General features: G+C 48.4%; 2 protein-coding genes across 3 annotated transcripts in view; one reads left to right on the forward strand and one right to left on the reverse strand.

Annotated features, from left to right (window-relative positions):
* ZNF609 (zinc finger protein 609) overlaps positions 1-4,395 on the forward strand; it is a 201,907-nt gene extending 197,512 nt beyond the window's left edge. The window contains exon 8 of one of the 2 annotated variants that reach the window (XM_045540922.1): positions 75-4,395. In XM_045540922.1, coding sequence (XP_045396878.1) covers positions 75-152 — 78 coding nt within the window. In that variant the 3' untranslated portion in view covers positions 153-4,395. The remainder of the gene's footprint in view (positions 1-74) is intronic. The other variant, XM_045540920.1, reaches the window with a different exon arrangement.
* A 1,249-nt stretch (positions 4,396-5,644) lies between these two features.
* OAZ2 (ornithine decarboxylase antizyme 2) lies at positions 5,645-19,383 on the reverse strand. The gene is given in 6 exon segments (XM_045540923.1): positions 5,645-6,865; positions 7,121-7,206; positions 8,029-8,204; positions 9,240-9,320; positions 9,322-9,397; positions 19,181-19,383. Coding segments are annotated over 6 exon segments (570 nt in total). The 5' UTR covers positions 19,201-19,383; the 3' UTR covers positions 5,645-6,734.
* Positions 19,384-20,832: the final 1,449 nt, after the last annotated feature.

Raw genomic sequence — 20,832 nt, forward strand, 5'->3', positions numbered from 1 at the left:
TCTTGGAGCGCCACCTTGTGGTTGTGTGACCAGCAGGCTGAGTGCCTGGTTATCTGTCCGTGTTTCCCTTGCAGAACACCAAGTGCCCGGACAAAGTCAGCTTCACGGGCCCAGACTGGCTCACCCAAGGAGGTGCTGGAGGTGCCATTTAGACATCAGTTAAATGGTGTTGATCATCCTGTTTGCCGTCCCCACCACAACTGAAGGCAGACCCTCAGCTGTCGCGCCTCCACCAGACCTCTGGACTCCCTGACCCTCCTTCTTCCGCAGGAGCTGGAGAGCTGGCACTTAGCAAAAATATTTATTCTCTTGGCCACAGCCATGACTGTTGTGGCTTCTGTGGAGATGAAGGCACGGGGGGAAACTAGGGGAACATGGCCTCAGCCCAGAGAAGTCACTGCTCTGTTCCCCAAGCCCCTGGCCCGCTGCCGGAGCAGTACCAACCCACCCCGACAGGGAGGGCGCCCCCACTGGGTAAGGTCTGAAGACAGCACAGCAGCCGTACCCCTCTCACCATCATCACACCGTCACCAGACTCTGCGTCTCCCCAGTGGTTTGCACCCTGGGGACTGGCAGCACGTGAGGAATTAGAATCTCAGGAAAGAAATTGGGGGCTGTTTTCTACGTAATTGTGAAAACAAGGTCTTCAAACGTGGAGACTTCTCCCCTTTTACATGAGCACATATGAACGCTCAGAGCCTAGCCTGAAAGGGAAGACCAAGGCATTTGCCCCACCGTGGCCTTGTGCTGCCTGTCAGGCAGAGGGCAGGGGCTCCAGCACCAGCACGGGGCTCCCAGGGCCCCTGGGAGGCAGCTGGCGCTGGAGCATGAATGGAGTCTGTGAAGTAGAACCTGCATCCCACTAAGTCCTGCTGCTTCTTACCCCCCAACTCCTTGCCCTTTTCTCTTCCCTCCTGACCCCTTGGTGCCTTTCCCAGGGGGTTCCCCACACTGGTCTCACCTCTTTTTCACTGCTTGGCTCTTAAGACTCGGGCAGATAAAATAATATTCCCCGAGCATGGGGAGCCTGCCAGGAGTCTGCCAGGTCACCTTAGGGCAAGGCCCAGAAGGCAGGCCCCAGGAGCACCCAGCAGTTCTTGGAGATGTCCTGTCCATTCAGCCATCTGAGTATCTTCCTCATTTAGGGCCATAAATATATACAGTCCAATTCCTCTAAGTACATGATTTTGTATAGCTCCATCTATATCCTCTGTGTGTGCCAATATAAGCTGTGTTTCTTTGTAACACACTTTTGTTTTGGGGGCGCCTGGCCATGGGAAGTTATTTGTTCTTCAGACCCTGGGTTAACACATCCAAGCCGTTACTCGTCAGAGCAGAGAGTGTACTCAAGGGAGCTGTGCTTTGAGGCAGCAGACATTTCTCTGCTCTCCTTCGACAGGCAGTCTCTCAATTGAAGCTTTATGCTTTTTGCACTGGGAAAGTGATGATGATTTGGTAGCTTTATTGGAGTCATTTCTTCCCCAAGGTGTGGGGAGCTTTAGCTCTTACTTTATTTTTGAGGTATCATCTCTTTGTTCTCCTCCCGCCCATCTTTCTTTGACCCTCTGAATTGAGAGAGATAAAGACTGACAGATACCAGCCTAGAATGGAGAATGGTGTTTGTGACCAGAGTGCCAAAAGTGACAATTTAAGAGCAGGAATTTGGCTCTGACTCAATTTGGAATATGGGAGGTAAGGGACAGTAAGCACAATGCCCAGTAGAGGTTGGTTTCCAAGAACCCTAGAGCCCTACAAATAAGTAGGCTTAGGGTCATATGCCCACAAGGAGCCCCTCTGACCTACAGACCTTTCCCCTAAGTTTCCATGTCCTTGTTTTTGTTCAAGTTGAGTTTTGAGGCCTCCCTAAAAACCCATTGTTTTAGACCCTTGGCAGCCCTGCAAGCAGCCTCCCTCATACCCATCCTTCCCTCTGCCTCCTGCTGCCCCCATGGGCAGTGCTCTGAGCAGTGACTTCCCTGTCATCCATGGAAGTAGCTGGTGTGAATTTCACCCCACCTAACCTGGGTCACCCTTACCGAGAGGGTGACTGAATTTCAGCCTGATTATGCCCTCCTGGGCTCCTGTCGGGTAGAGCCAAGGGCCCACCTCTGTTCCTGTTTGTTTTGAAATACTGTTGTGTGTTTTGTATCTGTGGCGCTGCCTACAGCGTACTCTGTACATATTGTAAAGAAACCATTGGAGTAATTTTCTTTCTCACTGGGCAGGCGCGGCCTGCATTCCTGCCCCTTGCACTTGGTTCTGTAACAGAGAGGAGGAACTTCTGTCTTAGCCGGGCAGCCCTGGGTTCTGCAGGAGGGTGCAGCTTTTTCTTTTCGTTTTTTTTTTTTCTTTTTTTCCTCAAAAAAGCACTTGGCTCTTTGGTTCTTATATCCATATCTCCCTTGAAGAGTAGGAGCTGCCCAGAAGAGCAGGCAAACACAGCAATGGCAGAGTGGCACTGCCTTCTCCTGGTCCCCGCTCCTTGCTGGGTCCAGTCTTCCTTCCCTGAAATAACATGAAGCAGCAGCAGTGGAGCCCCTTGACAAGTGCTGAGAACCATTTGCTCTCCACCTCCAGCCCCTCTGCATGGAAGGAGAAACATAGGTGGGCACTACCTGTGGGACCCATAACCTGGTTGGGGGGATGAGACCCTCAGCAAGGCTCGCCACCCCACAGGCAAAGGCTGGAGGCGTTTGCTGCTCAGGGCCCAGACGACCAGACCAAGCCGTCTCTGAGGCTCCTGCCTCACTCACTGGGCGCCCCACAGAGGCTAAGGGGAAGAAGAGCCTCATCCCCAGGTAGGACAGCCAGGGCATGGAGAGCTCTCTTTAGGATTCATGTCTCCTTTTTCCTTATTTTAAGGTGTGCCAGTCCCCTTTATCCCCTTTTCCTGCCTTGTACATGTATGTGTACATGTATGAAATTTTCTTCTCTTTCCCCACTCTTTCCACACATCTCAAGGTCAAAGAACCACACGCAGAAGGGTAAGAGGGCACCCTATAAAATGAAATGATTTCTTGAATCTCTTCTCTCCAAGTTCCAAGGGGCTGTGGGAGGATTTAGCTTAGGAAGTTGGGATCTAAGACTGCAGAAGGGCTAGAGAATAATACTGTATACAGGCTTTGAGGCCACTCATGGCACTTACTATCCCATAAACCCTATCGCCATCCCGTTGTCTACTCTGATGCCCCCGAGACTCAACTGGGCAGCTAGTTGGCCCCATAATTCTGGGCCTTTGTTGTTTGTTTTATTACTAGGGCATCCCAGGAAGCTTTCCAGTGATCCCCTACCATAGGCCCCTCCTGGGATCAAGCCCCTCCCAGGCCCTGTCCCCAGCCCCTCCTGCCCCAGCCCACCCGCTTGCCTTGGTGCTCAGCCCCCCGCATTGGGAGCAGGTTGGGGCGAGCTGGAGGCCCGGGCTGGAGGGGCAGTGTTGCTGTTCATAGCTTTTGTTCCTTTGGCGTTGCTCTGTTGGATTTAATTTCAGTCTTCCTGATTCTTCCCTTCTGTAAAGTGTACATTACCAAGTTCCTTGTTTTTTTATATATATATATAAATATATATATATATACAAACTGTACTCTTTTTGCCTTTGTACATTCAGGCAAGAAGAGAAAATAAATCTTTTTAAGAGACAATCACAAATCTGTGAGGGCTGCTGGTTATTTCTCCTGGAGTTTGCTGCTGAGCTGCCTCCTCCTCCTTCCCAACTTTTCTGTTCTCCCCCAGCTTTCCTGATCCTCCCAGGCCTGCTCCGTACGCATCCTCAGCTTCACAAACTTCCCCGGCTGGCGGCAAGCTGTCGAATCCCGTGTCCAGACTACCTGCCCTGTAGCCCTTTTCTGCCCAGCACTGTTTACCGGCTTGGCCGCTGGCTTAGCCCAGGAGCTTTGTCCTGCGCCCTGGCCTCTCCTCTCTTCACCCTTAGATCCTGTTCACCGAAGTGGCTTTGGACCCTTGGGTGCTCTGTACACTCACCTGTGAAACTATGCAGCTGGGAGCTCTCTGCCTAAGAGTTTGCACTATTTAAACCTGCCTGGGAGTTAGGACGGATGGTTTGAGGAATGAGTGGGAAACTTCCCCCAATATTGCCCCCACATGCCAGCCTGCAGAGGGCTCCGACCCAGAGCCCAGAGGATCCTTCCTGGTTGGACTCCTGTGGCTGCCCCATCAGAACCAGGGCTAAGGGTTTATGGGTCAGGAGCATTTGATCAGAATTTCAAAGGGTGGTACATTCTGAAATAGCCCAACCAAACCATTGTTTGGCCTCTTTCTCCTTTTCTCCTCCTTTTTTTCCCTTTCTCTCTACTTCTTCTTCTTAATTGGCTTTGGAATTGAAATATATTTTTAAATTATTTGTTGTATTTATTGAATAAAGTTTTTAATGTCCCTGTTCTTAAATTTAGACTTAGTTCGCCTTTCACATCTATCTCCACTATCCCCCCATATTCTACTTTCTAAATTGCTTTTTTAACTGGAGTGCAGTCTTCGGGTACCTTATTTCTTTCCCATCTGTGGCCTTCAATAGCAAAAGTTTTTTTGAAAAGGAAATCTTGACTGGGTGCCTGGGTTTCCAATTCAGCCCTTCTAACTCTGACTGTATTGAGGAGGAACCACCGATAGATGGCAGCAGAACTCAGGCATGTTTCCCCCCCCACCCACTCTGCTAGCCTGGGGGAAAGTAAAGGACTAAGTTTTGCCTGGGTTCTTTATCCCTCTCTTGCAGATGCCTTGGGTTTGAGTTTCATGTCTGAATCCTAAACTGTCTACGGCCTTTAGGCTGCCTCTAGGAGTTATCTGCTCAGTGGGAGACATGGTCAAGGCCTGCTGATTTCAGCTGAATGTCTCTAGTTCCAAACTTGCTGTAATAACACTTGTGGGGGGTGGGGGTATGGGGCGCACGTCTTTTAATGAATACCAGGTGGAGTCCAAGGTTAATGACTTGACTCAAGAGTAAAAACACAGGTAAGCTCCATGAAGAACAATGTGAAAATGGGCCAAAGACCTGTAGCAAAACTAGACTGCCACAGCTCAGCAGTAGACAGTTGTGAAGCTGTACCAAGTAGAACATGCCCTGCAATTGGAAAAACAGAAGCAAAAGGGGAAAAAAATGCTAGTAAGCCCTGGAGAAATTAAAAAAGAAAACCGAGATAAAGAGGATTCTAGCCCCCTGTGGTGCCACTGACAGCCTATTCATCAGGTGCAGGGGCCTGGAAGCCACATCTTAGGCCACTGGGCTCCAAAAGGAGAAAAGGAGGGAAGGTGTACGCTGCCTGCAAAGCCCTCAGGAATGGAAATGTCAAGCAGCTCCATGCAAAAGCCAGAAGAGAGTTTCAGGACCCAGCCTTCCATATAAGAGCCAGGAACAGCTTGGATCCTGGGTTCGGCCTGTCTTCTAGATGAAGCTGATGTGTACAAACCTGTCTCTCCAGGGGGTTCTGGCAGTGTGTTTGAGACGCCTAGCAACCCTACATTTCACAGTGTAATGCGGCCCCAGAGACTTTGGCCAGTTTATGTGCCCTGCTACGCTGCAGCTTTTTTCCTAAGCAGCATATACCACAGCCCTATTTGGTTAGGCTCTTGACTCACAACAGTAGTGGTAGGAGGTTGGTCCTCATACAGGAATAAAGAACAGACCAACCACAACTTTAAATCAGTTTATTGACACAGTAACACAACACACTTGCCTCCCTGATATCCCCCATCCCCTCACCCAGTCTAGCTCTCTTCCCCTTCCTCTCCCCCTTAGAACAAGCTGTTCAGTGACAGTAGTCCCACCCCTAGGCCTGCGGAGCAGGGTCTCAGACACTACTTAGAACCTGTTAGGGGAGGCAGTAAGCGCTATACTCAGCCAGCCGGAGGCATCCAGTCCCCAAGAACAGATTCCCCCACAGTTCCCAGGCCCTGAGTTGCTACTCCTCTTCCTCTTTGCGACCCTAGGAAGGAGACCTTGGGGCCTGGGCCTGCAGTCAGGAGCCAAGAACTCCTGGTGGTGACTTGCGAGTTAAGAGTTTGGCTAGTGTTTTTTAAGGCCCAGGCACCCCCATAAAAAGCCCTGGTGGTGGGAGTAAACTTCAATGCCCCTATTTAAAATGCACTGACAACATTAAACAGATTAAGCCAGCTTAACCAAATGCCAGAATAACAAACACTAAGCTGTAAAGAAGGAGGGGTCAGACCTGCTTACTCCAGGCCAGACAAATGCACACAGAGAAGCCCAGGTAGAATGTCAGAAAACAACTCAAGGACACTGCCCAGGGACTGAGAAGCCTACACTCAGGAGCCCCTGGGGTGACAGGAAGCAAAGAAAGAAAATACACAAGTCTTAATAACCAAAACAGAAAGCCCAACAGCAGGGGAGCTTGAGCCTGACAATGCTGCCCACCAGCCCTCCAGGCCGTGCCCCTGGACCCAGACAGTCCCTCCCCCTCTAGGCAATGTCCTCCCCTAGGCTAGATAGAGCACATCACACAGCGCAGTTTAAAAAGCTTCTAATGCCAGTTCATAAACATCTTCATTTACTATTGGTGATTACATGTGAATAATATGTTTATACTGTTCTTTATGGAAAACAATTTCAACGAGTCAACTCCGAGAACACAATAGGCAACCCTCACCCTGAGCCCCTCAGCGTCCTTCCCTAGACAGCAAGGGGCCCTCTCCTCTGTCCCAGGGCTGCCTAACTCCCCCTCTTCCCCCACTGTGGCTCTTGGGCAAAGCATCCTCTACGACCATTAGTCCTCATCGGACAAGTTCTGGTCCAGGGGGTAAACCATGAACATCACATCTGGCCGAGAGGGGACACAGGGATGGCCTGGACGTACAATCTCGAAGCCCAAGAAGCTGAAGGTCTTCAGGAGTGGAGCTGCAGAAGATAAAGTGTAAAAAAGATTGTGATGAGAAACACAAGGGTAGGCTCCAATCAAGGGAAAATCCCAAAGGTGGAACAAACACGCAGTGGTCCTTTTCTCACCCTTTGGGCACTCAGCCTCCCCCATGACTTTCCAGGGTTTGTGAGGCAAACTCAGGAGTCCTTCCTCATCATATAGGAGCTCCCTTTTCTCCTCCCCAGTCCCCCATTGTCTGGGCTGTAAGGTCACAGGCTGCTCTGACCCCTCACCTCTGTCTTCCCGGCCCTTCCTGAAGCAGATGAAGACATAGTTCACTTTCATCTTCTCTTCGGCAAACTCTAGCAGTGCTAACAATCTGCAAGAAGCAAAGAAACTACTCAGGCCCATCACCACCCTCGCTGTATCTACCTCCCATCTAGCCCCCCTCCCCCAACCCCCCAAGAAGCTTTTCTGAGGCTTACAGCCAGCAGTACAAATACAGAAGCTCCAGGGAGAAGGTTCCTGGGGTCAGGGGGAAAAAAAGCTACAGCCCCTGGGAAAAATGTGAGTGAATTAGCTCTTCCTATAACAGAAGTTCTTCATCTGAAAGTAACAATACCCATCTTAACTAATGCTGTTCACAGATAAGAGTTTAGGGCCGAGAAAGAGAACTTAGTTCTTCAGGGGCCCCCAGACTGCCAAGTCTGATAAGATCACCGGCCACTGGGAGGAACACTCTGGGCTCTAACACTGCCTGAAAGGATTTCCTCAAGAGGTTGGGGCCACTCAAGAGAACTCTGTCCTCAGGACTTCTTATATACCTGGCTGCTTGGAGGGTCTTGCCCAATCCAATGAAATCCCCCTCTATCTCTGAGCTTCTGGCCTTTTGAACTGCACCATTGTACGGTGGCTCAAGAGGGATTTAGTATCTGCTGGAAAATGAACCATGGGGCGGATTAACTGGCAGGCATGTGGTTAATGTGATAATGATCTGCTTTAATTATAACCCAGAGCAAGCCTGTTTTACTGGCTAAAAATAACCTGTTACAAAACGGTATCTGCTTGGGAAGTCTAGAGCTAGGAGAGAAAGCACAGACTCTCCTGCAATTCTGTTATTCCCGATAAACGTATACTCTTCTCTTGGAATGGGACCTCCTTCCCCATTTGTTCCTTTCCTTTCCCAGCCTGGGCTCCTTACCCTTCTTTGCTCCCATCAGCTAATAATCCATCTGGGATTTCTACAAACAGGCTCTGGCTGGACAGGACTGCATCCCAGGAAGAGACCTTCACCTCGGTGACCTCATACTGGAAGTGGACAATGTGAGGTTTTCCATCATTCACAGGGAGGTCCTGGGTCACAGTGAGCTTCTCGTCCTGGGAAGGAAAGCAAGGCAGAGGACCAGGTCACTACTTTTCTGACCATATCACTGGCTTCTAATCTAGGTTGTCCTGGGAGTCCTGTTGGGTCAATCTCAGGGTAGCACGGGATAGAGGGCAGGCTGAAGATGCTGGTTAAACAGAGCCCTCACTCACTGGGCACTAAGACCAGCTGATCGTGGAAAACCCAGTATGATGTGAAGGGAAATATTTACCAAGTGTCCACTAGGTGCCAAGCACTATGCCAGGTACTGTCAATCATCATGACAAGCACTTGAGATGGGCATTAATATCTCCATTTTAAATCTGAGATCTAAGGCCCAGAACAATTGAGCAAGTGACCCAAGGCTCCAAAGGTAGTAAATGGCAGAGCTGAGATTCAAACCCAGCTCTCCCTGATTCAAAAACCCATGCTTTTCCCCCAACACCATGTTCTTTTCCTTCCCTCTCTTAAAGGGAAACATCAAAAACAAATGAAAGCTGGGTGCAGTGGCTCATGCCTGTAATCCTAGCATTTTGGGAGGCTGAGGCAGGGGATCACTTGAGCTCAGGAGTTCGAGGCTGCAGCGAGCTATGATTGCACCACTGCACTCCAGCCTGGGTGACAGAGCAAAAAAACAACAAAACAACTCACAAAAGGGTATGTGTAAGGGTTTGTCTGGGGCCCTGATCAATCAAAGCCTGCTTCCAGGTGGACTGTAGGTGCCATGTTATCTCCCCTGGGCACAATCTCAAGAGACCAGAACTCAGCTGCCGGGCTAACTCTTCCATCTCAGTCTTAGGGAGGAGCTAAACCAATGTCTGGGCTTCAATCACAGCAATTAAAAGGCAGCAAATGCTGCTGATATCCTCCCTCTAATATTGCCAAAAAGCCACACAACAGCCTCAGTTGCAAGAGTCCTTCCCAGTCCCCCTTACTGGCCTGGCCCAAGAGTCAGAAGACTAAAGAAAGTGATTATTACCCTTGAGCAGGAGCTCAGTGGAGTCTGAGAAGGCTCTGTCCCAAGCCTTCCATTCCAGTGTCCTCCTTACCTTATATATTAGAGCTGAGAGAGAAGGATCCCTGCCGCCCCCTCGCCCACCGGGGATCTTCGACAGTGGGTGAGGGGCATCAGGAGCACCACAGAGGCCCCGGAACAATGTGCCTGCAGCACTGGAGCTGGGGACAGTTACTCAAAGGCAAAATACTACTGCAAGAGACAGAGAAGGTGAGACAGTTAACACCAAGACCTGAAGATTTAACTCAGCCCCACTCCAAACCCTGCCCTGCTTCTCCCTAAACAAGTGTTCTATGTCTATACCACTGCCTCAGTCCTTTAGGCTTTAGCTTCTAGAACTACTGCTCTCTCGAAGGAAACCCTCCATCCTATAGAGGCATAGGGAGTCCCAGAGGGCCAAGGGAGTCCAGCTGGGTATGTGTGACCAGAGTAGCACCTACCAAACATCTTGAAACAAATCTCTGTGGCACTGGCAGTCCTAGGAAGGAACCAGAACCTGGCTTGCCCACTAGGCCTCGAGCCCTGTGCTCCCCTCCAGTCTGTTTCCTTACCCCATCAGTGCCTCAGCAACCTACGTGGCAGTCACAAAGCCTACACAGTCATGTCAGGCTGCAGAGGAGAGGCATGTGGGCCTCAGGAAGTCATGTGGACCAGGTACGGTGTCCCTGAGGAATTCCTAAAGCTACTTCCCCAATGAGGGCCCCGTGCCCCTTCTAAGCAAAGGAACTGGAACTCACCTACCCAAATCCCTCTAGGGTTAAGAAGGAAACTAAATCCAAGGATTGGACTCCCAGAGCAGAGGTGCACTATAGTACACAGACTATTATGGTTTCTGATTTTGTCCCTGGTGTGCCAGCAAACACTAGGCCTCCTCGCCCTTATTTGCTGTTCCCTTCATGACCTGAGCATGGTAGTTCAGGTAATACTGATGTGGTCGGAGCAGACACTCAGATGGAGGGCTGGGAGCTGTGACCCGAGTAAGGCAGTCAAAAATCAGATGGATTACAGAGGGCGAAAGGCTCCTAAAAGAGTACCTGTCACCTCCAGGTGTGTGCTCTGACTAGCCACCACAATTTTCAGATGGACCCAACAGGGCTCCAGATATGCTCCACTGCCTTCTTTGAATCCTATTTAGTGGCTCCTTAGGCTGAAATGTAGCTCATTCCCTGGGCCAAGGACAAGTGAAGCAGGGAAAGAGGTAAATTGTCTGTGCATGTACACCATGACTCAGCAAGAGGCCTGTCCCGTAGCCACAACACACCAGCCTCAGGGCAGCTGGAATGCAGTGGATACATACTTGGGGGAGGGAGGGGGTGGCAGTGGGGTGCTGGAGTCAGCTCACACCACTGTGCACATCTCTCCCCAACTATGTGTTTAAGGATGTCATATTGGTAGCTTGAATCAGCCCCAAGTGGGGAGTATTTACACTACAGAAATCAGCAAATGCCTTAAATCAGGCTTTGGGGTTTTTTGTTTTTTCTTGAAAACCAGTTGTAAAATGGTAGGAGGTAATTATTCTTCACACTGTCTTTTGCTTTATATAGCATGGTATGACAATTTTGGGCTCTTCTAAGTGAAAAGGAACAGAACTGAATTCACACCTAACATGGCAATGGCACAATAACCAAAGACCCTCACTATTAGCTGACTTGTATTAGCATTCCAACTGAGACATCAAGTCCAAACCCATCACTGCTCAGCTCCTAGGTTCTGTTCTCTCAAAGATTTCAACTGGGGGCCTACAAGTATACTTGGAAATTTCACTGAGAAATGGAGTCCCCAGGGAAGTGTCTGTGGGCCAGGAGCAGCATCAACATCTACGAGTGATAACGACATGTCCCAAGTCCCAAGTCCTACCTCCTCTGGAAAACCTTAGGGCATCCTCATCTCCTCCACTCTTGGCCTCACCAACAACTGCTAACAGAGAGGTCATGACAGAGGACCATGCTACCGAATGTCTCCAAGGTCAGGAGTTATTTTCTGCTACGGACAATGAGCTATTATGATTCACTCTTCCAATGTGTAAAGGGGCAAAATAATAGTATCCAGACTAGAAAAAACAAAGGTGGGAGGGTTTCCCCAAGCAAAGGCACACACACCCCACATGGTATGATTCCCTTCTCATTCCCCATTGACCACTTCTGGCCTGTGTTGAGGTTCCTGCAGGGGCACCAGGCAGGCTGGACCTCTGGTGCAGAAGTTGGCTTACTTCTGTTGGCCAATGGAGCTATCCAAGAATTGAGCAAACCCCCTCTGGGATAAACAAATGAGATGTCACCTTGTATACAAGAACTAACTGGGTTCACAAAATAACCAGATCACCAGGGCCCTTGCATTTCTGGTGCCAGAATCCTACTCCAAAAGAATTATTCCTCAAATGACTTTTCAATGAGTGAGCTACATTCAACCTCTGCCCTGCATTCCAACCACCATCTTGATTCTTAGCTTATTTTTACTTGCAAATGGCAGAAGCAATGGGGCACTGAAAAGATGAGAATAAAGTGTGGGGGGGGGCGGGGTTAGACCTGAATTCCCTTTGTCTTCCTAGAAATAATCCTTGGAGCCTGCCCTTTGTCCACCACTAATCTATGAGTTTAGTGATATTTTATTTAGTGATTTTTACTTCTTTCTTTAAGCAAGTCAAATTTAGCAATGGGGCTTATGATATTTCTGGTTTCCTGATCTCTCTCCTCTTCAAATAAATCCAAGTATACACCATGGTAACAAATCATTTACTTCCCCCCTCTCACACACAAGGATCCTGGAGACTCTTAGCTACTCCCCCATAAATTCTGCACAAGAAAGCAAGTGTGTGCCCGGACACAGTGGCTCACACCCATAATCCTAGCACTTTGGGAGGCTGAGGCGGGAGGATTGCTTGAGGCCAAGAGTTAGAGACCAGCCTGAGCAAGAATAGACCCATCTCTACAAAAAATACAAAAAGTAGCTGGGCATGGTAGTGCATGCCTATAGTCCCAGCTACTTAGGAGGCTGAAGCAGGACAATCGCTTGAGCCCAGAGTTCCAGGTTGCAGTGAACTATGATGATGCCACTGCACTGTACCCTGGGTGACAGAGTGAAACCCTGTCTCAAGAAACGTTGGGGGGGGGGAGTGTTTCAGGTCCCGAGAAACAGCTAGGGTCTGGGATAAGCTTAGATGACAGCAAATCACAATAATTATCTTCATCATTTACATAAAGCATCTGCTATTAGTTACTTGCTGTGAATGGCCAATTGCTTGTCTTCTAAAAAAATCTGATTGTCATTTCTGAAGTGAAAAGAGAAGTGGAATGGATACATATGTGGTAGTTAAAGAAATTAAGAGACATGAAATTGCCCAGCCATGGCCTTCTCTTCTAATGATGGCTTTAGTGTTCAAATGGTATTGTGGCAAGATATGCCACCAACTTTATTAGGAACAGTGAATCCTGGAAGAATTTAAGCACAAGAGAAAATGGCATCTAAACACAAGTCTTCCTGTTATTAATACAAGATCCAAACTGGGTTAGGTTTCACATTCAGTTTAGTCTTGTTTCTAACCAGCTCTGATGCCACATCCTGGTGATTCCACTGGGGAGCAGGCATGGTTTAATCTCTACCATTAAAAGGATGATTTAAGCAGCTCAGTCCAAAGGCTGAAAAGATCAGGCTGATTAAAGAGAATCAAATGTTTCAGATTGAACCCAAACATCCAGCTGGGCCGGTCCTGCTTTTGGAGAAGAAAAAAACATACCATGCTGGAAATGAGGGTGTCAGGTATCCAGCATACAAGGCAATTCGGAAGAGAGATGGCAGATTAGAGCTGATCTGTTAGTGTCTTTTATTTTCTCAGTTGTTATAGGACATGCCCTTGGAAACACCCCTCAGGATACATATGAATATCACATCCTGCTGCCTCTAATTTAAAGTGTCTGTGAAACTGTTGTCTGAAATGCCCTTAGCAGGTTATAATTTCATACACTGGCTACATACAGACAGGCAGCATATGCAGATGTATTCCTGGGAAATGTTGACCATAAATCAAATTTTTGTAATTCAAATCTTATTTTTAAATCTTTAGGGTACTTATTATTTGAAAGAATTAACCTTAAATCTCTTGATAAAGTAAAGGATCTTCTGTTAAAGAATCACTTCCAACTGACTTTATGTCAATTTTGATTTACATATACTTGGCCCTCCATATCCACTGGTTCCGTATCCATGAATTCAACCAACCATGGATCAAAAATATTCACAAAAAAAATAAAACAAATGAAAAATATAGTATAACAACTATTTACATAGCATTTACATTGTATTAGGTATTACAGGTAATTTAGGGATGATTTAAAGTATATGGGAGGGGCCGAGGACAGTGGCTCAGGCCTATAATCCTAGCACTCTGGGAGGCTGAGGCGGGCAGATTGTTTGAGCTCAGGAGTTCGGCACCAGCCTAAGCAAGAGAGAGACCCCATCTCTACTAAAAAAATAGAAAATTAGCCGGGCATGGTGGCGCTTGCCTGTAGTCCCAGCTACTCAGGAGGCTGAGGCAGTAGGATTGCTTGAGCCCAGGAGTTTGAGGTTGCTGTGAACAAGGCTGATGCCATGGCACTCTAGCCAGGGCAACAGAGTGAGACTCTGTCTCAAATAAATAAATAAATAAATAGTATATGGGAGGATATGCATAGGTTACGTGCACATACTACACAATTTTATATAACAGACTTGAGCATCCTTGGATATTGGTAAGGGGGAGTCCTGAAACCAATCCCCCATAGATACCAAGGGATGACTGTACTGAGTTTGCTCTCTGTTACACAGAGAAGAGATTTAATATAAAAGTAATTGTATGGCTAACTTCCATTTAGCTACATCTAACAAATACTTGAATTCAAATTCTCCTTGATATACTTTTTTTTTTTTCCTATTCACTTACTCTCCTACTTTCCTGCTGAATCCTTGATATACTTTTGATCATGTTTCACTTGAATCAGTGGCCTCCTTAGCTCATTCAAGTCTGCGCCCTTTCTCTCTGGTTTCTACTACCTGCCAGAGGCAGTCAGATGGCTTCGGTATTACCTACCTTTTGGTATCAAATGAAGACACAAAAACCACATTCTCAGTATTCTACATTCATTTCCCTCTTTGAACCTCTTCTGACCCATTCAGGTCTCAGGCCATACCTCATAGAACACCCAGGGTGCCCTCACTTCCCCCACACGGTCTGCTTTTACTCTAGACTAGGAATGTCTCAGATGACTAATCCCTACACAAAGGGAGACCAATCCAGGGCTGCCATCACAATCACACTTAGCAAAAAAGAAATAGGAAGAAAGGTGGGAGGTTATGGCCACCTCCAGTCTAGTGTGACCAGAGGCTGATTTCCGGCTGCCAATTCCCCTTCCATCTGAGAAAAGGGTCCTGGGCAGAAGCCAGGCATAAATCATTTCACTAGGGCTGCTCGGCATTCCAAAGGGTGTCTTCTTGCTGAGCACGATTATAAAGAAAATGACATCACCACTCTGAATCACAGGCTGAAAGCAAAATTGGGTTTTGGTTGATTTTTCACAGAAACACACTTAAGCTGGTAGCTGGAATATCTGTGCCTCTGAGGTTTGCTTATCTATCAGTCAGCTGATACTGGTACCACTTCTGCCAAAGGTAAGCACAACCACATATGCCACCAGAGGTGACTGGATAGCTAGGTAATTAAGCTTTAAAATAAGATTTCACTTTTACATATTGAGTACCTTAATCTAGTTTGTATAGTAAGCTCATCACACAGGTCCAGCCTCCCTTCCCAAGACAGAATTACATCATTGTTTATATAGTATTAAAGGCTTAGGAAATTTTCTTAAGGCTTGTCTTACACAAAGCATTTTTTGCTGCTGCGACAGCTACTACTACTAACAGGATACTCCCTGTTTTGTTCACTTCGAGTAACAAAATTCTTGCTCACCTACTAGGCCATTTCTGGTCTATAGCTTTCAATTAGGCTTCACAGCCTTCTGAATCATGACACCAACTTGAATCAACACTGCATACTGTTTCAAAAAGGGATGAATTACTCTTTTTTTTTTCTAGAAATGCACATTTGTAACATCCCTCTACCCCACTCCTCAGTCCCCTTTTTGTATTTCTGAGCATCTCTGAGGCTAAATTTGGATTTCTTGGCAGAGTGAGGAATTGCTATTATTAGTCCACACTGCTTTCTGAAGCATACCTCCAATTTGGGGGGATTCCTGACTATACTAGGAGTCTTTCTCTCCCTTTCTCTCTCTGTAGGATGACCTTGAAGGCACATCATAGGAAAACTGACTCTCCTTACCACCCTACACCCAACAAGCCATATTTCCAATAAATAGGAATAACCAAAACCAAACTCTTTAGGAAGAGACAGAAATTCTATTACCCAAGAAACCACTTGGTTAAGATGCTCAGGGTAGCTCTGATTTGCTCTTATGCCCTGCCCCCGCCCCCACTCCCACCAAAAAAACACCCCACCTGTGGAACCAAATGTGTCTCCTTAAAACCCATGAACACATACATTGATTGTGACTACCAAGCCTGGGCTAGCTCTTCGCTACATACTGTACCGTTATTAGCTATGAAGCAAGCCCTAGACAGATACTGTCTCCCTACCCCCGCAAACACAGGCAGAAAAAGACCATGAAGCTTGCTTTCCTTGGATTTAAACCTTATGTTCAAAAAACATAATAAAGGTGCTTGTACTTGTGTTGTCTTCTCTCCCCCACCATCAGGAATTTTGACATTTTGGAGGTACCAATCAGAACAAAACTGGAAAGGAAAGGCCTTGTTTTCAAAACATACTGCCAGCTCCTCTGCAACTATTTCTTCCAGGAAACCAAGCCTCCACCTCCTGAGTTTTTCACTGGAGCCAGGGAAGCTGAAAATCCCATCCCCCACCCAATGGGAGCTAAACTCTCAGCCAGCCTCACCACCCCCCCCACTCCGGATACAAAACACCAAGAACTCTGACTGGGAAGAACATCCGGCTCTTATCGAATCCTTGGTTAGGGCTCTACCAGGATTCCTTTTAGAAAGTCAGGGACAGGCCAGAGGAAGCTGGGAAACATGCTATGGAAACAGGATTGCCATAACTCAAAGAAACCAGACACCCTGCACACACCACCCCACCCCCAGGCCAAAGTGGAGGAGCCTGATCCAAGACCTAGCTGTTGCCCAGGCCCTGGCAGCCAGTTGGCTCCTCTCTCCACCTGCCTTTCATACAGTCGAGCCCCTCAAATTACCAACACAATAAGCCAGGGCACTGGAAACAAGCAAGCCTGTTTTGCCACTTAGGAAGCTGGAAGGAATCTTCAAGTTAAGCCAACCCAACCCCCTCTATTTACATGTAAGCACACAGGCTAAGCCAGAACTAGAATCGGGTCTTTCCATCTCACAGTGAAGACCCTTACATGTTCAACCCACGTGCTCAACTCTCAGGGCTCAGCCTGAAAAAGACTTGGCATTTAGACCAGCTCAGTCCAGAGGTCTCCAGAGAAGAAATGCTGAGACTATCCCACCTTCCAACAGCCACTGCAGAGACACAAACTTAAGAACAGAAATCCACCTCACATACCCCTTGAGTGGGTTTTGTTGCAGATTCCTCTTCTTCCCCCACCCCTGCACTTCATCCTGCCCTCTCATGCCTGCCACCAATCCTCAGCACACACAGCCTTCTTCACCACAGTAACACCTTTTGCAGCCAGCACTATCCAAGCACAAATCCACCTCCACTTCCTCAGCTCCAGAGGGGCTGAGTTAGAGAAGATGGAATAAAGGAGGTAATGCAAAGGGGGATAGACATGGAGTCTCAGAAAAGGAAAATCGAACAGTGGAATGGGACTGTAGATAAAGAGGGCTTGGGAGGCAGGGATAATGGGTCAAGTAAGACCATAACAAACCAGAAAATGGGGGGTGAGTTTTCTTTCTGCATGCAGGGAAGAAACGGGCATGGGAGACTAGACAAGAGTCTGAGACTTGAGGGAAGAAAATGGCTAATAGCTGTGAACTGAGTACCTGGAGAATTTCAGAGGCTGTTGTAGGGATCTTGGGAACTTCTGGATAGTACCTGAGAGAGAAAGACTAAGAAATCCCTGAAGATGATTAGGCCCTTGTCAGTGAAGAAAGAGCTGACACCCACTAACGGAATATGATGGGAAAGACTGAGGCCTTCTTGGGGAAAGGAGGCAGTGTTTTTCAAGCCTGGATGAACATTATAAAGAATTACCTGGGGAGCTTTAAAAATATATGTTAACAACCAGGCCACCTAGAGCAATTAAACCAATCTTTGAAGGTGGGGCCCAGGTAATTGATTTTTCAAGTGTGGAGCCAGGATTAAGAAACACTGAGATACAAGAAAAGGTGAATATTTAAGGATGGTGCTGCTAAACAAGGGGGAAAGTTAAGAGATCATTTTAGTGAGAAGGGAGCCCAAGTTTGAGAACCTCGTGTGGCAGTTACAGCCCTATGTAAAGAAAAGCAATAAGGAAGGCTATGTTTGTAAGAGGAACTAAAGTCTAGTTCTGGACAGACCATGACACAATTTAAAGAAGATTTACAAGGAAAGGGTCTGTAAAATAATGAGGTCCAAGTGAGGGACAGAGGCCATAGGGCTAAATCTGGGGGGAAAAGGCCTGGTGTGGGGAAGTAATGAGCTTCAGACATGTTTTGGAGGGGACAGTAACAAGTTTAGGGGAAAAATGAAGAGAATTAGGTTTAAACTGTAAACGGAAGCCATTCTCATGTATAAAGAGCAACTGGGGTTAAAAATTGTGGGGAATCAGGAAATTATGGAACCGTCAGAGAAGAGTGTTTGGGGCAGAAATACGGGCTATCTTTGAGGGAGAGATGGGTGAAAAGAGCTGCCTTGGAGAAAAAGAGTTTCGTAGAGAAAGGAAAACTGAGCAACTAATTCTGCCTAGTTTGGGCAGGGGGAAGGATATACGATGCAAGTTTAGAAAACCACTGGTGCTCAGTTTTAGAAAGATGTGCAGCCTTTCTCTCTAATTAATGGGGGAAGACAGGGGTCAGGTTTTGAGGGGAGAAACTGCGAAGGCCCAGTGTCCAGAATACAGAGCCTGATTTGAAGGCACGGGAAATACAGGGAATGGGGTTCACTGGAAGTGGGGGGGCCTGAGTTCTGTGATCTAATCATCTAAAGACAGGGTTCAGTTAAAATGGGAAGGGTAAGAGTAAAGATGAGTTCCAGTTGAGAGGAAGTGCTTTTAGAAAAGTGTTGGGGGAACACCATTAGGGGACCAGGATGGAGTACAGGAATCAAGTCCAAAGTATTTGAGAAATAAAAGGAATGACGTTGGGAAGCTGGGAAAATGGGGCCTAACTGGGAGAGGGGTGTGGAAGGAGGAAGGCAGAGGGAAGATGAAGCTCGAGTGGGGGCCCAAGGGAGGGCTGGGCATCCGTGTAGACTACTAGGCCTGAGGAGAACGGGGGAGGGAGATGAGTGGGGGTATGGGTCCAGCTGAGAGCCGAGGGTTGGAGCCTGACTTGGGGGGAGGCACTGGTAAGAGAGGAGTCTGGGCGGGGAGTGCAGTTTTCATTAGGGAGGAGATTCAAAGGGAAGGGTTAAGTGACTTATAGGGGTAGTAAGAAAGATTTGGAGAAGATGGGAAACAGTTTGGGGCATCTGGATGCGGCAGAGAGCCCAATCTGGGCAATGGGGCACCGTTCGGCAGAGCTGAGGGAAACACGGGACCTGACTGGAAGGTTGGGTCCCACTTGGTGGGGGCTTTAGAGGAGGAGGAGGCCCGGATGAGGGGGATGGGCCGGGCTGGAGGAGGGGGTGGCTAAAGGACGGAAGGAGGCCCAGTTGAGGGGCCGGGGCTCAGCGTGGGGTGGCCGAAGTGGGGCAGGGACCCGGAGAGGGGCGGATGGGGCCCTGCTGAGGGGGCGGGGGCCGGCTGGAGCAGACGAGGGGAGGATGGGGGCGGGGAGCCTGGGCCGGGCCGTTACCTGTCCTGGGTGTTTATCATCCTCGGCGGCTCTGCTCAGGGTGGGAGGAGGCGGCGCAGGGAGTGGGTAGGTGGATGAGTGGGTGGGTGTGGGGTAGCGCGCGCGGGGCCGATCTCTGCGGGCTAAGTCCCTGTCAGGCCGCGGGCCGAGAGCCCTCCTCCAGCCTCAGCGAGCGCCTGCCTCCAACTGACCCTCCCCGGCCGCCGCCGACGCCGCCGCAACCGCCCCGCCCCCGAGTGCCTCATCTGCATAGCCCCACCCCAGCACCGCGCGGTGTCCTGGGAAACTGGGGCCCACAACAAAGGGCAAAGAATCGCCCCGCCTCCGCGCAGGCGCAGCAGGGGCAGTAGCCGGAGTGGGGGATGGGGGCCGAGTGGAGGGCAGCCTTTAGAGTGGGCCGTGGCCAAGGCCGCAGCTGCGGCGGCGCGGCCCCAAGGATGCGCTGTTGTTGGCATAGAGTTTTCTCCGAGGATTGACCCAATGTTTTCCTCATCTCTACTTGTTTGCGTGGGGCCGAGTAGGCCTATGCCATTTATAGGCCCTGGAGGATATTTATTAAACAAAACATCGGAAATCCAAGAGTATTATACACATATTAACACCATTCCTAGTCTGAGTCCAGGCCCACAGATCTCAATTACCTCAGCTCATAATGCAAATCAATAACCTCAGCTGTCAGCGGAGATCAACAATCTCAGCATCCCGAAGACACATCTCAATGTGTTGTCCGTGGTCAGGGCTCTAATCACTAGCTCATTCATGGTCATTGAAGCCAGATTTCTGTAGATGGTGGTCACACACGGTCCATCACAGCAGTCAGGTGGAAGGCATCATCACCAACTTGTTCACAGTCACTTTAGATCACAATCAGTGCGGGTAACTTCAAGCAATCATGCAAAGTTACTAGTTCACTGACCTCCACTCACCGTCTATCCCTCCTGGTCCTCATCACAGGCTAGTGCCAGAAGGCACTAACAGTCACTAATAGTCACTGGTGCACAGACCCCTCAGAGCACAGTCATTGCAGGTCACAGTCACAGGCACTTTAATACAATCATCAAAGCCCCCAACTCTCTGTTCACAGTCAACCCAGATTGCAATCAAGAGAGATCACATAATCTCAGATCACAGTGGGTCGCTATCACCTCAAATTACATCCCTTCATTAGTCAACAAATAATTACAGAGCAGCTACTTACTATGTGCTTCAGGCATGTGTTAGAGTCCAAGAATACTCAATGATCAACTAGACAAGGTTCCTGCCTTGGATGTCACAATCTGGTCAGAGGGAGAGACACAGAGGCCATCACAATACAAAGTAAGTGTTCAATCTGAGGGGCGCCACAGAGAAAGTAACCAGGGGATTAGGGACGGCTTCCCAGAAAGGATGATAATTCCGAGAAAGGATGATACTCCAGATCAGAGGTCTCTGACTTTCAGTTCATAATAGCCCCAGATCACAAAGTCCCACATCAGAGCCACAATTATTCTACTTCACGAACAACATGCTTTTGCTTTTTGGATGATGGGGATGTAGAGACAGAAGAAAGGTTGCAGTTGCCAAGCAAAGGCTTTTTTAGCAAAAAGTAAAGTGGTAAATGATACCAGAACTGCCCAGATTATTACCAGATATTTGTGCAAGGCTGGTCCCAT

This window comes from Lemur catta, chromosome 1 (genome assembly GCF_020740605.2).
Source record: "Lemur catta isolate mLemCat1 chromosome 1, mLemCat1.pri, whole genome shotgun sequence".
Classification (NCBI taxonomy): domain Eukaryota; kingdom Metazoa; phylum Chordata; class Mammalia; order Primates; family Lemuridae; genus Lemur; species Lemur catta.